This window comes from Schistosoma haematobium, chromosome 4 (genome assembly GCF_000699445.3).
Source record: "Schistosoma haematobium chromosome 4, whole genome shotgun sequence".
NCBI classification, from domain to species: domain Eukaryota; kingdom Metazoa; phylum Platyhelminthes; class Trematoda; order Strigeidida; family Schistosomatidae; genus Schistosoma; species Schistosoma haematobium.
Window position 1 is genome coordinate 43,552,786 of NC_067199.1, and position 15,604 is coordinate 43,568,389.

The window sequence follows — 15,604 nt, forward strand, 5'->3', positions numbered from 1 at the left end:
GGACTTTAAAAGAGATGAATTGGGGACAAAAGAACACTTTTACGTGTAGCTTAGCTTCGAAATGATAACTAGAATGTTGTTTCACACATTCATCATATTGTGGGTTTGAGAATGAAACATTGAGTACATTTTCACCTGAAAGCATTTGTTTAACCGGGCGTTGTCTACAGCAGTAGCGGCAGTTGTTGTTTGTCCTCGTGATGAAGGTGAGTTCCTTGTGTTTCCGTATTGTTGCCAATGAGAAGGTATTTGGCCCTGAAACCTCAGTTCCATCTTTGCATCTATCCAGCTGTCATTCGTGATGATGTTTCTCATAGAATCGAACTGCTGTTTCTTGTGTCCAATATCATTTAAGGTTCAGCGAGTGCTTGAGCAATTATCGTCTGGTCGTCACTGTCTGTTAGTACTTTGGAATTCGAAGATTCTGTATGGATTGCACATATTTGGACTATAATAAAGCTAGGGATTCACCACTGTAAAAACTTAGTCAAGTAATATAAACTAACTGCAGGAGCATGTAAGGTTAAGAGAAGTTATGTATAGCACAAGAAAAATGTTGTTCATTAGTAAATTAGTCAAAAGTCATCGGGTGCAAATTTCAAAGATCTTATGGGTTAGTATTCGGCGTTTAGTGGGCCTATCACTTCCTTTGTGGTATCATCTTCCTAGGATCTTTGGAATAAACTACATCTTAGAGATCTTTGACTTGAACTTCTGTAAGCCACATCACATCGGAAATGATGCCAGGACTGGCCTTGTATACTTTATTTGCTCCAGTTAACGACACAATTAGCTGAGTAAACATGCGTCGTTATTGATGTTCCGCTAGATGCCGAGTCCTAGGACTGACCGAGGTCAGATATTTACCGCAACAATAAGAGCATCCTGAATATTAAACTTATTAGTAACGTTTTAATGACTTGTCGGTGCTCCGTCGAACTGAACTGTCATTTGTATACTCATCAGTGAGCGAGTATTTGAATGAGTAGTCAATCCACATACAAAAACCCGAGAGGCGCTACTTATAGTCTCATATTTCAGACAGGTGGTGAGACTATGATTTATGGACAACCTTTGAGCAATGCTGAAAGACCCTGAGGATGTCCACCTACATACGGCATTTGACTCGCTAACTTGACCACGCGTAGGTCTAAAATGTCTTCGGTTACATAGTTAGGTACCCGATAATTGCATACAAAAGTATATACCCGTCTGTTTTCCCAGTACATGCTAAGGTCGGCTAGCTTGTGACCAAGGTTCTTACACAAAGAGTTCTGTTTGTGGTGGTACAGATAATCAGTAAAGTTTTTACAGTACACTAACAAGTATTTGTCAAAACTTCAAGGCAAAGCCTTTCTCAAGGGTCCTTGTTAAACGGAATATCCAGTCGAAACTGTAAAATATCTCAGTCTTAAGCTTGCGGTAAAGATTTCAACATATTGTTAATTAACATGTGAAGTATTCACTAAACCGTTTTTAATGGATAAACCGCAAAAATGTTTGATGTCACCGTTTTCACTCGCTAGTTAATGTTGAGTCCCGTTATCTCACCAGGACTAGTGGGCCAGTCGTTGGGGATGTTTCTAGTCATGTAGTTAACTCAATCATCAAAGTAGGACCTAGGATAGATGTCCGTTGGCCTAAGTTGCCATATCACAGTACCAAGAAATGAACTTTACAGGATATATTTGTGGATAGAATTATGTAGTAGCTACCGCAAAGACTAAGAATGTAGAACAGAATTCTGAAGGACGTCGCGGTGTGTCTAAAGTGTTATTAAGGTTCGAGGTAGGGAAATAAAGAGTATGTCTAGGCCATAGTAAATGATATTGACTCGTTGCCTAGTGTCTCCGGCTGCGAATTAAGGCTATAATGCAGATCCCGACTAGGCAGTTTGTATTTGTTAATATGGTACAGTAGTCTCATAAACTAATATCATGTCTTGATTTAGCTGCTGTCTTCTGCTAACTTACAACGGCGAAAAACATTGCCCCTAAAGTTTGGTAGTAATTACGCATACGTGACCGGTGTCCTGGTCACCATATAACGCTCACTTAATTTCCAGCAAGTGTACTTCAGTGTACGGGCTGCTCCCAAATGCTCGCATGGTCACGTGCATATAGCCACTGTCAGGGACGTCCTACTCCCTTGTCGCGGCGGACGTTTTGTTTACGGGATTGAGAAGACAAGCGAATGTCCGGCGCTTTAACAGGGTTGGTAAATACGGAGAATCCCTATAGAGGATTTGGAAAACACTGATTCCGAACCAGCGGTGTACATGGGCTCTAGGATCCTTAGGAAACAAAAGACGTATAAAGCTATTGTTGATAACTGACTACCATGGGACTGCATTTATTTTCATTGTTTCACTGCCTTGTCGGTCAGATCTTTAGGTCGGAGGCCCCAGATGTGACCTCCGAAGAAAACCACCTGCATTGTTCTGGGCACCCAGGCAGTATCACAGCTCACACAAAACTCAAGTTACCTGCCTGGCTCATATGTATTCGGCGCCCCTTTGTATCAATGTTTGTGTTCGAATAAGTAGAATACACGGGCTGCATGGGTGTCTGTCCATTGGTTGCAGTAATCTGCTTTTTATTACATAAAATCCCTGGGACGAAGTTTTATAAATTAGGGGACATGCGTAGTTTGTTATCCTTTAGTCTTCGGAGTTTCACACATGTTAGTGCTATTGTTGTCATGATTGAGGTTCTAGGTAAAGATGGCCATCGATTGTAGTGGCTAGGCACACTCAATGCGTTCTAACCATCGTTCCCTTGACATGTTGTGAATCTTCATCGACTGAGATCATTGGGCCACGTGCTGCGTATGTCTAAACACCGATTACCACGACGAACAATGCTGACTAGTGTAGGGGATGATTGGAAGAAAGTTAAGGGCGGCCAAACTAAAACGTAGCATCAGTCAGTGAAATCACTAACCTCTAGTTTGAGTCATGTTGGTAGATGCAGACTACTTGGTTAGGGTCCGCGTGACTACTGTGACCAATGGTTGGAGACTCTGGGTGGTGTGACACGAAATCGATCACAACGGCGTCGGTGTTTTCTTATTATTTATTTTAACACACAGATATTGGTACAAGGAGGCACCGAATACATATGCACCACACAGACCTCATTTGATGTGTGAGGGCTGTGATACTGCCCGGGCGCCCAAACCGAAGCAGGTGGTTTTCTTAGGTGGTCACACCCGAAGCCTTTGACCTGGAGTTCTGATCCACAAGGTATTGGAGCATCGCAAGGAGATGCAGTCCCATGGTAGCCGGTGACCAACGATTAGTTCATACACCAATTGTTTCTTCAGGATACTGGAGCCCTTGTGCACCATTGATTTGGAATCAGGGTTTACCAACCCCCCTAGGTAGATCCTCTATATCCACCAACTCGATTAAAGCGTCGGAAATTCGTTTTTCGTCCTCTCAATTTCGCAAACAACACCCCCGCCACGAGAAGGCAATGAGTAAGACTTCCCTGACAGGCTATATACGCGTGACCATGTGAGAGCATTTGGAGAGTTAGAGCGGACTCTTCCCACTCTCGGCCGTACCAGGACATTTTGTGGCTCTTCCTGTACTATATCTTTATGTGCAATCTTTCTTTTATATATTACCACCATTGAATTAACTACTTCATGAATCCTGTGTTCATCTTGTGTTAATGAGATATGGCAACTTGGACCGACGCACACATGTGCCTGGTTCTACGTTGTAGCTGACTGACTAACTGAGTAATACCAATATTCTAGCATATAAGATTAATATAAGATCAAAATCAGGGTATTTAAGCACTACTGTAAGTTACTAAATGCTAATCTAGGTCGAGTGGGTAGGTCTAAGTTCTCTTTAGGTACCAGTAATAATTACAACCTCTGGTAGATCCTTAGGTAACATGACTTAAATCTATTCGCAGTGACACAGACATGGATCCATTATTCTCCTTTCGATTTCAACCATTGTTTTACATTTTGATATTCATTTTTTGAGTCGTCTATATCTTAATTGTCAATATTATAACACTATTTAAATTTCCACGTCCCCCAATATGGACTGACACAAAGCTGTGTACATTCGTACACGGCCTGTATCAATTTTCGATCGGTTAAAGCATTCTTTTTCACGGTATTGTCATACTAAACAGTAGAGTATATTACTTGCATAAGACAATCCTATTCGGCTCTAAATTACTTGGTATCTTTATTCACATATCTCATTAATTCCATGTAAACCTTTTGTCCTTTTTCAGCTTAACATAGCGTTTCCGTCCAATGGGACTCAAAAGTGTATTGAGGTCGATGAAGAACTTAAACTCCGCCCATTTTATGATAAACGTATGTCCCATGAGCTTCCAGTTGACTTTCTGGGGGACGAATGGAAAGGATACTTAATGCGCATAACTGGTGGAAATGATAAACAGGGTTTCCCCATGAAACAAGGAGTTTTAACTAATGGCCGTGTCAAATTGCTGTTGAGCAAAGGAAGTTCATGCTATCGTCCTAGACGTAAAGGAGAACGACGACGCAAGAGCGTACGTGGTTGCATAGTTGATAGTAACTTAAGTGTCCTTAATCTGGTTGTTGTACGCAAAGGAGAAAACGATATCCCTGGCTTGACTGACGTCAGTATCCCTCGACGCCTTGGGCCTAAGAGAGCTTCAAAAATTAGGAAATTGTTTAATCTGTCGAAGAAGGATAATGTTTGTCAGTTCGTTGTGCGGAAGCCTGTCCCAGCTAAAGAAGGAAAGAAAGAGCGTTCCAAAGCTCCGAAGATTCAGCGTTTAACAACACCTTTGAGATTACAGCGTAGACGCCGTAGGCATGCACTGAGGCGTCAGCGCATAGAAACCCGCAGAAAGACACAAGAAGAATACGCCAAATTGCTTGCTCAGCGCCGAAAACAAGCTCGCGATGAGCGTGCAGAACGCAAGCGGTCGCGAAGTCACTCCTTACGTGAATCTAAAGGACAAACAGATAAAAGTGCATCATAAAATTGTGTAACTACGAATAAATATGTGGATAAATTTGCGTGTTCTCAATGTTTCTGATGTGTTGCTTGAAGAGTTAGCTATTTAGAAAAGTTCACTTGGGTGAATTTGATGTTTTATTTACAGGATTACATTTAAGTGTTTCATACCCATACAAAACACGTTACAGATTAGGCGTAGTGTCTTGAACTCCGATTGTAATATAAAATCTACAAACTGATGGCTTCTTGATTCATTACGGTCCGATTCTTAAGTCTAAGCCAAACACTTGTAATAAGTTTAAACAGAACAGGGACAACAGGATTTGCAGAATAAAATGAATTTGTCCGTCTATTTTACGTTTTCTCATCAGTCAGCTACAACATAGGAACCAGGTACATATATGTATCGGTCCAAGTTCCCATACCTCAGCACAACAGGATGAACACCAAATTCATTGAAGCAGTTACTTCAATCGTAGTAAAAAAAGATTTCACATAAGGATATGATACAGGGAGAAAGAATTACTTCGTTGAAAGAAAGATATAAAGTTATTACAGTTTCTCGTCAGTTGCATACAACCTAAGATTACAATCATTGTTATAATTACTAACAAACGTTTAGCATTCTGTAGTTTGTGAAATTTAGATAAATGTTCTAAACGTAGCCAAAACTATAATAATTGAAAGAATAGGGATACAAAGTGTATGAATAGACATAGTTGTGATCGATGTGTATTTATTTGTTGGGAAGTTAAAAATTCAAAGGTAATGAAATTAATAACTTAGTATGTGATCGGCCATGATAAAATAAAGAAATATGTGGACATTTAGATTATGTAAGAGTTGGATATCAAAAGAATAAAAACAAGCATTTGGGGACAGTTAGAAAAGAATCGGAAATGAATAGAGGTTATTGGGTAAATATCCAGTCACTATGTCAGCGGAAGGCTAACTACACCTTGTTGTACGCATAGGTTAGGTCGGGGACGTTTTATGGTGACTGAGTAGGTTATCTCATATTCAACTGTAATCATTACGTCGGGACGAGTTGTTGAAGTGACTAAGTAACGGTGAGGTGTGGTCCTTATCACCAGCATATCTGGAGAAGTAAGTGTCTTGGTTTTCGTTCTTTAGGTTAGCCATGAAGATATCGGCGAAGATGGGTCCTAGTGGTGATCCTACGGCCACTCCGTCGGTTTGTATAGTTGGTTGTTGGATTGGAAACGAATCCCGTTCCGCGCAAAGGAGTAACTGGCTTTGAGGTTAAAGATTGCTTGCGAGCTATACTATTAGCTCCTAATGTCATACTCATAAATAATGAACACAACAAAATATACCATGAATCTGTCCCCAACCAGGTAGTCTACACCTACCTGGTTGGGGACCGCGAGATGATAGCAACCGATGGTTAGAGAGCCTGAATGACATGGCTCAAAATCGTTTGCAATGGCGCAGGTGCATCCATTCTTTGTGTTCTCCCAAATTTTGATCTCCTTAGTCCTTGTCTCTTTTTTTTCTCTTCTCAAATTTCACTGTATTATACTCCATAAATAACATCTCCAAACCCTAATCTTTCCAATTACTGCTTATACTCTTACTACCTCTACCACTATGGGATTTGAATCGACAACTGCATCTCTATGCTAATGTGGTGTGGCAACTCGAACTGATCTACGTACATACGAAGTCCTACGTTGTTACTGACTGACTGACTGTCGGATGTGTTCAAATGATCCATTTCTTTGGAACTAAACTACTGGTTCTCAGTATTCTACAGATTGGTTTTAGTAATTTAGCCAACTTATGATTTGGTGAATTAATCATAGACATTATAGGTCTTAACGGGATGTTGGATTTGTGCACTTTATTAAGACCATGTACGAAAAGCAGTCGTGATCCTTTTGCCTTCAGATTCTTGTTAAATGAATCATCAATCAGTTCATTAAGACTTTTATTGACTTTTCCATTGTTGCGATGGTACCTTAGATTTGTTAATTTGATATCTTATTGTATCATTGTTAATTTGGGACATTTTATGCATATATTCTTTTCAATTCAGTATTACATCGGGATATTTTATACATATAGTGTTTTTGAGGATTTGGCAGTAATTATATTAGTAGTTATAACTTAAGTTGTATGCAGCTTATGAAAAACCGTGAAATAGACTGATGATGAGTTCATTTTGTTCTGCAAACCTTTTTTTGGTCTGTTTAGATTTACCAATGGATTTAGTTGTATGAAACTCGTAATAAGATCTGAATATGACGTTTAATAGTAATTTCTGAGTTAATCCACTTACGGTGGATATCCATAATTTCGTTCTTTGTGGTTCGTTTTTGAACCGATTTTCAGAATATACCAGTTGAAGTACAAATGGGACAATTCTGAAATTATCGTATTGTGTTCTATCTGAGTTTGGTCTGTTAAATGCGATAACAATAAGGGAAGGCTTTTTGATTTTGGTCGATTGTACAGTAGTCATTGATGTTCCCAAATTTCCTCTCATGTCTTCCACTTTTTGCTGTTGCGACGTAGTCTGATTTTTCCAAGGTTCCGTTTTTCTTTTGGGACGTTAGCGTTCTTAATTGATTGATTTCCTTCCAAGAACATCATCTGCATCGGATTTCTATGAAGTTCATAAACCATATTAGGATGTACATTTCACTTTTGTTACTGATCATAAGAACATTCCTTTTAAAAAATAAAGTCCTATAGGCACAAAATAAAGCATTACTCATCATGACTTGTTGCTCATTTAGATTCAATTATTCAGCCAGTACATATTATTACACTAGGTTAATTTTATTTTTAAAAATCTAAAAGAGTTGAATTGATTGGTAAACGATATTTAATAAAACTTCAAACAAAGGCCATATGTGATCAGCTTTATATATAATCATCTGCGTTATTTAACAAAACTGGCTATTCATATTCGTGTTTGCTTTGTTAGTATACCAACGAAAAAAAGACTTACTACTATAATTATAGAGTTTCATAAAGTCTGTAATCAATCTTACATTTTTCATGTTGCAGTTTATTTAATTGATCGTGGAGATTTGATCGTTACTTGAGATGATTTTCGTCATTTAGACTAAGAGACACTGGAAACTTGCTTTGTTTTTAGTTTAGAACGTTTTACCAGTGTACAGCCAATATCCTGAAAGGGACCGTTTATTAACTAATAACTAGTCTCGAGATGAATTCCCGAAGTTGTGAGAATTTGTGACTGTTGCAGTTCAGCAATGTGGAAAGCAAGATAGGCACCACCGACTACAATGTACAGTCGTTACTCATCACAATTCGACTGAAGTTGGGAATTTGAATTATTAAATTACAATTCAGTTGCCTAACTTTTTTTCGCGAGAATTGGAGAACACTGTATGATAAGAGTACTCATTAGTGGGCAGTTATTGATTATGACTAAAATAAGTCTACAATACTTCCTGGTTATCAATACTTTCCCATTTAAGGTCAATCTGTGATGAAATCAATTAGGGCAGTTTTTAGCTTAGTCAAAATCCTACTTCCAATATTTATGCAGGTGAGATTTATGGACAAACAGAGTGAGAAAGATGATACCATAATCGACCACAATGAACATGTCCTAAATGCTATCAATAGGTTAGACAACATGATAAATTTGGTAGCGATCATGAAATAAGAATAAAGTATTTATAAGGAAGTAGAAACTGATGAACTTATCTTGGATACCAACCCAGTGGTCTTAAATCTAAGCACTCGACCTGAGACCTGGATGACCTGAGTTCGATCGCTTGATAAGTCATGGAAGGTCCCTGTTGAGGAGTTCCGCACTAAGACAAAACAACAGACCAGTCCTTCCTGGTGTTCAATTATTGTATAACTAATGTCAGTTCGAGATATCAACGATACCTCAAAACTCAACTAGCAATAACCAATACATTCACTAAACTCGAGAAGCAATTCCCAGAGTTCTGCTGAGATGTAGCCGGTAAAGTTGAAAGTATATTGTGGATTTTCACTAATTATTGTGATCTTAGCGGTAAAGTATGTGCTGGCATACCATATGTAGAATTAGTTTTACTAGGAATGTTTGGTGGAATTATTCGCATGAAACAAGATGTAAATATTTGTCAAATTTGTTCAAATTTTCTATTTTAGAAAGAACACCTCATTACATTATAGCACTTTTTTCGTTTATTTAATAGATCCAGTACAAATGAACCAGTATATTCAGATTATTTTCAAAAAATGTGAACAATTAATCCGTTTCCGAATGTTATCATCGTCATCGATTGTATATTCATCATCGTCAGTTCCTCCACATATTCCAATTATGAAATCAGAAATTGTAAAATATACCCAACCGAAACCAGGTCAAGTTAGTGATCTACTTGTCTTGTTTTATCGCTTTTTTTAATAAACAAATAAACAATCAGGAACTACAGTCTTAAGTATACCGACCAACTCCGATCCGATCACATGGTGGATAAATAGTGCAAGTTTAATTGTACATGGCTCTTGTAAGTGAATTATGCACTTAGGATACCTACCCATAATAGATAGCTCTATCGAGGTCAGTTCGACCATATATGTGTATACGCTAGAATCACAAGCATTATTATTTGTATTTTGGGAGTAAAGACGCCCACGAAGTCTTTGTTCTTCTTCTCTCACATAATTAAGCTGGTCGTTTTTCAGAAGCGTACTTTAGTGATGGAATCAAACAGTAAAATGCGACGACTTCGTCACTTTGACTTCCATAGTCTAATATACTACGTCAGTGCTAAGAAGATGTAACTCAGTTGTCAGTTATCTGAAAGGAAGAGGAGACTATGACACACATAGTTACTGAATAAATTCGCGTCGATCACAATTACTTTTTCAAATCATTGAAAGAACTGGTAGATCAGTCAGTCGATCTTAGTTAATGTACAACCTGACACAGATGTTCAGTAGTCCAAGATTTTCTGCTTTCTATCAGCAGAGCAAGCGGGAATTCTAAGACGTGAAAAACTATAAGATTCAAATGTGATCATGATATTAATAATATCAAACAGCAGACAAAATGTGGTTCAATAAAAAGGAGTGGTTATCTCCACGTCAATGCAACCTACTTTGAACTATTTCGTTGCTATGATGATAGACACTTCTGGTTGTGTTTGATTTATTCATTGCTTTCTACAATAATGTTTAGGTAATTAGGTTAAAGGTGTATAACTTACGCAGTAGTTCTCTCTATGTTATTTTGTAAGTGAAAGTATAGTCACTTATAATCAAACCATCAAATAAGCAGCGCTATTGTTAGGCTTTCATATGTATTCTTATAAAAAACGAATATGATTCAAATTTGGATGCTACTATCGTATATCACAAACTTCAATTTATTAATTTATTTGAACACATAAATGTTGGTACAAAGGGACATCGAATACATATGCGCCACACAAGTCACTTGGTTTGTGTGCGGGCTATGATACTGTCCGGGAGCTCAGACAAAAGCAGGTGGTTCTCTTAGGGGGTCGCACCTGGAGCCTTCGACCTAAAGGTCTGATCCACAAGGCAGTAGAGCGATGTAAGGAGATGCAGTCCCCATAGTAGTCGGTGACCAATGATTGGTTCACACACTATTTGTTCTTTCAAGATCCTGGAGCCCTGTTGCACCATTAGTTTGGAATCAGTGTTTTCCAACTTCTCTATGTTGATTTTCCGTGTCCACCAACCCGGTTAAATCACTGGGCACTCTTTTCGTCCTCTCAATTTCATACACAACACTTCCGCGGAGAGAAGGCAGTGAGTAGGAATTCCCTGGCAGTGTTCGTATGCACATGACCATGTGAGAGCATTTGGAGAGGGAGAGCTGACTTCCCCCACCCTTGGCCGTACCAGGGCATTTCATTAATCATTTTTCAGTCAGTTGTATTAAAGTTTAGTTGTTTATCCTCATTGTACATTGATTAACTGCCATTTAGTAACCACTGTCATGTTTCCCTTGTTATTTTTAATGGTGATGGACCAATTTTTATGTGGTCATTAGTTTAAGTGACTCGATGTCAAGTGCACTGTTTAGATCTTAAATGATTACCAGGATTCAGGAGAAAACTTCCCCTAACCTAGCTTTCGCATCAGCTATTGTTTGTCAGCTGGTGCGTACCTGTAGTATTAAGAGAACCGTAATCTATGTGGGAATTGAGTCAGCATCACTCTGTTTCACATTCTACGACGTTACTACTCAGCTGTTCAGACCACGGCTAACTTTCTGTATGGCTGAGCTGTTTACATTGATTGGTCAGTGAATAGTACGAAATGTTATGTTCGTCTATAGTCTCTTACTTCTGACTGAACTCTGTTGATCAAGATACAATGTGGCCACATGATTGCATGTACGCCTTGATGACGAGTGCCAGCTATTACGAAACCTAGTTCAAGGATCTTTTTCTGTCGACTGCCTTATATCACTTAGCATGTTCCTATTATAGTTTGGTTTAATATTATCCGAAAAGTTATCGTTTTCACATAATTTCTCGTGGATTTTGTCGTAAAGCTTTAATATTAGTACAACTAATTAACTAAATATTGCTTTCTTGTATTTGGGTTTATACCTGATACTACATCTAACGATTTTGACCCTAGCAATCAGATCTTAATTGATTAGAGAATTTGATGTACGAATGAAATTCGTTCAATGGCCAATAAAATTCTATCATGCTTATTTTATGTTTATATTCTGTATATAAATATGTTATCTTTTAACATAAAAATCCCATTTGTCCAACTACTAGTCTTGTCTGCTTTCTAATCATGAAGAGAGTCTTAAGTCAATAGTATGATCTCATGAGTATTCTTCACTCGGTTACTTCATGTCATTGTGTTCACCTATTGACTGACACTCTATGCAATGACTTCGACAGACAAGGATTCAGTTCATTAAATCATTAAGAACTTCCTCTATAACTGTACCATATTCATCATATAACCATTAATGAATGTCACTATCGGACAAAAGTTGACAATTCGTAAATAAAATTGTTTGATAATAAAAGCATCTCTTTTTTCCTAAATAATGAGTAGGATTTTGCTTTGATTGATGTTAGGGTGATCCAGAAAATTCGTCGAAAGCCAAAAAAGGCTTTGAAAACGCTGAGAAACATCTTATCTAATCAGCATTCAATAGAAGTTTTACCAGAAACATCTAGAAAGTGAAAAGTCACGTACCGAGTTACTGATTTGGTGATTACTTATACTACTACTATGTTTAGTAGCATTCCAGAATTTTCCGCAAACCCAGAGACATCTAAAATACCATAAAAACCCCAAATTTCCTGAACATAAAGGAACCATATTTCGTGCCTTTTCTCTCGTGTTCAAGTCGCTGTGTGGATCCAGCCTGGGGGTTACTAGAAGAGGTTGGGAACCGAATCTAGCGTTTAATTGAAAGGCTTATCAATTGACATTTTTTAAATGTTTCACACGACCAATATACATTGCGTATTTTGGAATCATATTGAGAGTTTGTAGCTGATGTAGATAGAGAAACAAAGAGCCTATGACAAACAACAGAAGTTATTTTTGGGAACATTATTCCACTTGATTCAAAGTTAGTAAGATACTAACATTTAGTTTTGTCTATGGTTTATTCTATAAACCATAAGCTTTCGTTTGATACATGATTCGCTGCCATACTTTTTTCTATTCAAAAATTGTTATGATTTATCTGTAACCTTTTCCACTACATTTTCCCTATCCTAATTCTATATGGGTTATGGTCGTGTTAGTCATCTATTCATTCATGTGTCTTTTTTCATTGATGTGAATCAATAATAAATCGGGTAGTGCTCCAGCCAATTCGTCCCTTCTCTCTCTCTTATCAACCAATCGGGTCCTAGAGTAGTTTTCATCTCTCTGTCACCAAGCTTTCATACATTATTAGCCTCGAAACTGAAGTAGATAGCCTATCATGCCAAGACCTTAAACTAGATCGAGATAAATTCTCTCCTGTATATTAGTGGACAAATGAATCAAGGAAGTAACAGTAGCTTAATGTTTTAAACACTGAACTTTCAATTATATAACTATAAATTTTAAACACTAGCTCATCTAATTCAGCTTTGACAAGGTGAATATACAATAAATAGATAGAAATTCTACACTGATTACTTCAAGAATTCATTTTCCTTTCTGTTCATTCATTTAATCTAGGTTTATTTAGATATGACTTTTGGCACAGGAGGTCATGCAAATGAAATATTGAAATATGCTGCCGATAATTTAACTTGTTACTTTCTAGACCGTGATCCAACAAGTTTCTCATTTATGGAATCACTTCGTACAAATTATAGCTCATCCAAGTAAGTTTCTTTCATATTCTATGTATGATATATTGAATTATTTTCTGGGAAGAAAAGAAGTTGATTAGAGTAGTTCAGTATTGTATTATTCTGTAGTGAACACGAACACGAGTGGGGACAATCGAATGTGTTTGATACGAAATTACAGAGCATCTCAATAAAATCTGAGAACCATATTGTAAATAGTTAATTTGCAAAATATCAACCCATCGTCTCAAACTTCACTGTTCCTTTTGCAAATATCAGTCCATTGTCTCAGATTTCGTTGTTCTATGCATTTTCATACCAACTACGTTTCGTTCCCGTTCTTTCCTTATCGATCTTCTACTGAAATACATTCTATGCCTGATCATCGTTATATACTACTTATGTGGATATAAGTAGCTCACACAACAATTCTAATTAATAATAAAACTAAATGATGAAAGTATTTTCTAAGCTAAATTCTATTGTGTAATTTTTCAAAACTTACAAAGTTAATATGCAAAATAAAAATTACATCATAATGTAATTAGTAACAGTAACTTGTCTCATCAGACAACGTAGCTAATTATTAATGATGTATTAAGTATATTAACAGTCAGTCAGCGATGTAGAACCGGGAAAATAAGTACTGGTTGAATTTTCCACTGCATATCAATACAGCGAGATTAAGTTATCAAGATAGATCCCAGAATAGTAAAAGTATTAACAATGTTAGTAGCAGTAGAAAAGATTAGACATAGGCAACATGATTCGAGAAAAGTGAATGAACTTGCGGACTAGAAAGAACGTCAGTTCCTTCAAGGTTGCAGATACGCCTTGTTTCTAGTGCGTACTAACCTGCATGGAACATCTCGTCTTGATTACTTCCAGCCACCTAACATTTAAACACTATGCGGTCTCTGCCGAGTCACCTATACTAGTGGTCAAATTATAAATCGATCGATGGATTTCGATTAGCAATAAAAGACTTTAAGTGATATGATATTAATCAAGCTTTATGCGTCTTTTCCTCTACTTTCGTTTTATATTAGTCATAAAATATATCCACTTATTGGACGATTTAGTGATCTTCCTCAATTATTAAGTGGCTATGATCTGAAATATCAATCAGTCGATTTAATTCTTATGGATTTGGGTGTAAGTTCACCACAGTTAGACAATGAATCTCGTGGATTTGGTTTTAAACATAATGCTCCGTTAGATATGCGTATGAATCAAAGTCGAAATGTACAGTAAGTTTAAAGATGTTAATTTGATCATCGGCTTTTTCTAGTTTACATGTAAGTAGTTTGTTCAGTGAATAAACAGACTGAGGCTATAAGAACTTCATATCCAAGACATCAGAGTAAGCCAATTTTACCTCCTAGCAATACATACATCCCGTTTCTGTTTTCATTGTTCAAAATATCTCTAGAAGTTCTCAAAAGTCTAGCACTTCAGACGCCTCATTGTTTATCATCTTTTCCTAAACCACAAATATTCTCGTAGTAGTGCACACAAATGATTATTTCAAATTTAGTTCTCCAGCGTTGAGTTGACGATTGGACAGCACAGGACATTGTATATATTCAATGTATCTGTTATGTTCTACTGTCGTTCAAGTCTTCTAGTGATATATATGCTTCCTATATGACTGCCCGAACCAACTATACTTGAATGAAAAAACCAATAGTGAATAAGAGGCTTCCATTGGTTAACTGGATCAAAATGTATTCACATAAACCCATTTGTTGATATTAACATGTGTGTTTAAAAATAATGAGGCCCGATTTTCATTCAACAGTGTATATCTGTTCCCTCGGAAAATCAAACCAAATCTTGACCAATAACATGTACCTGTCATCATCTCTACTGATCATTTGACCTTAAACCTATAGATCTGATTGCCCTAACTTCTATTCACACAAAGAGTTCACACATAGTAATGGTTTTTTATTATCTTTTCAAACTACTCAAATCAGTAGTAATGTAGTGAATGAAGACTTGGTGAAGAAAACCAATTTGTTGTTTAATACAAAATTACAGAATGTCTTCGTGTAAAATATGAAAACCGTACATTAAGTACTTCATTCACACATCTTCCATCAGTTGTCCTTTACATACTTTATGATTCTTTCAATTCTGTTGTTATTACAATTACTTTGTGTTTCTCATTCTGTTCTCTTTAATTGAATCTTCTCAATCTTCTACTGTCATACAACAACAAGTACGGAGCTAACACAAAAATTACCTATAAAAAGGTCGTGTATGACCGACCTCAAGCAGTTGTCCCTTTGGCACTGCGGTCACGCCCTCAGGTCACTAAGAC

At 37.2% G+C, this 15,604-nt stretch overlaps 1 protein-coding gene across 2 annotated transcripts in view; it reads left to right on the plus strand.

Annotated features, from left to right (window-relative positions):
* METTL15_1 (putative methyltransferase-like protein 15) overlaps window positions 1-15,604 on the plus strand; it is a 23,231-nt gene continuing 7,627 nt past the window's right edge. Inside the window, exons 1-4 of one of the 2 annotated variants that reach the window (XM_012936479.3) lie at window positions 1-206; window positions 9,172-9,344; window positions 13,163-13,311; window positions 14,328-14,528. In XM_012936479.3, coding sequence (XP_012791933.1) covers window positions 9,183-9,344; window positions 13,163-13,311; window positions 14,328-14,528 — 512 coding nt within the window. In that variant the 5' untranslated portion in view covers window positions 1-206; window positions 9,172-9,182. Of the gene's footprint in view, window positions 207-4,262; window positions 13,312-14,327; window positions 14,529-15,604 lie in introns of both variants that reach the window. The other variant, XM_051216507.1, reaches the window with a different exon arrangement.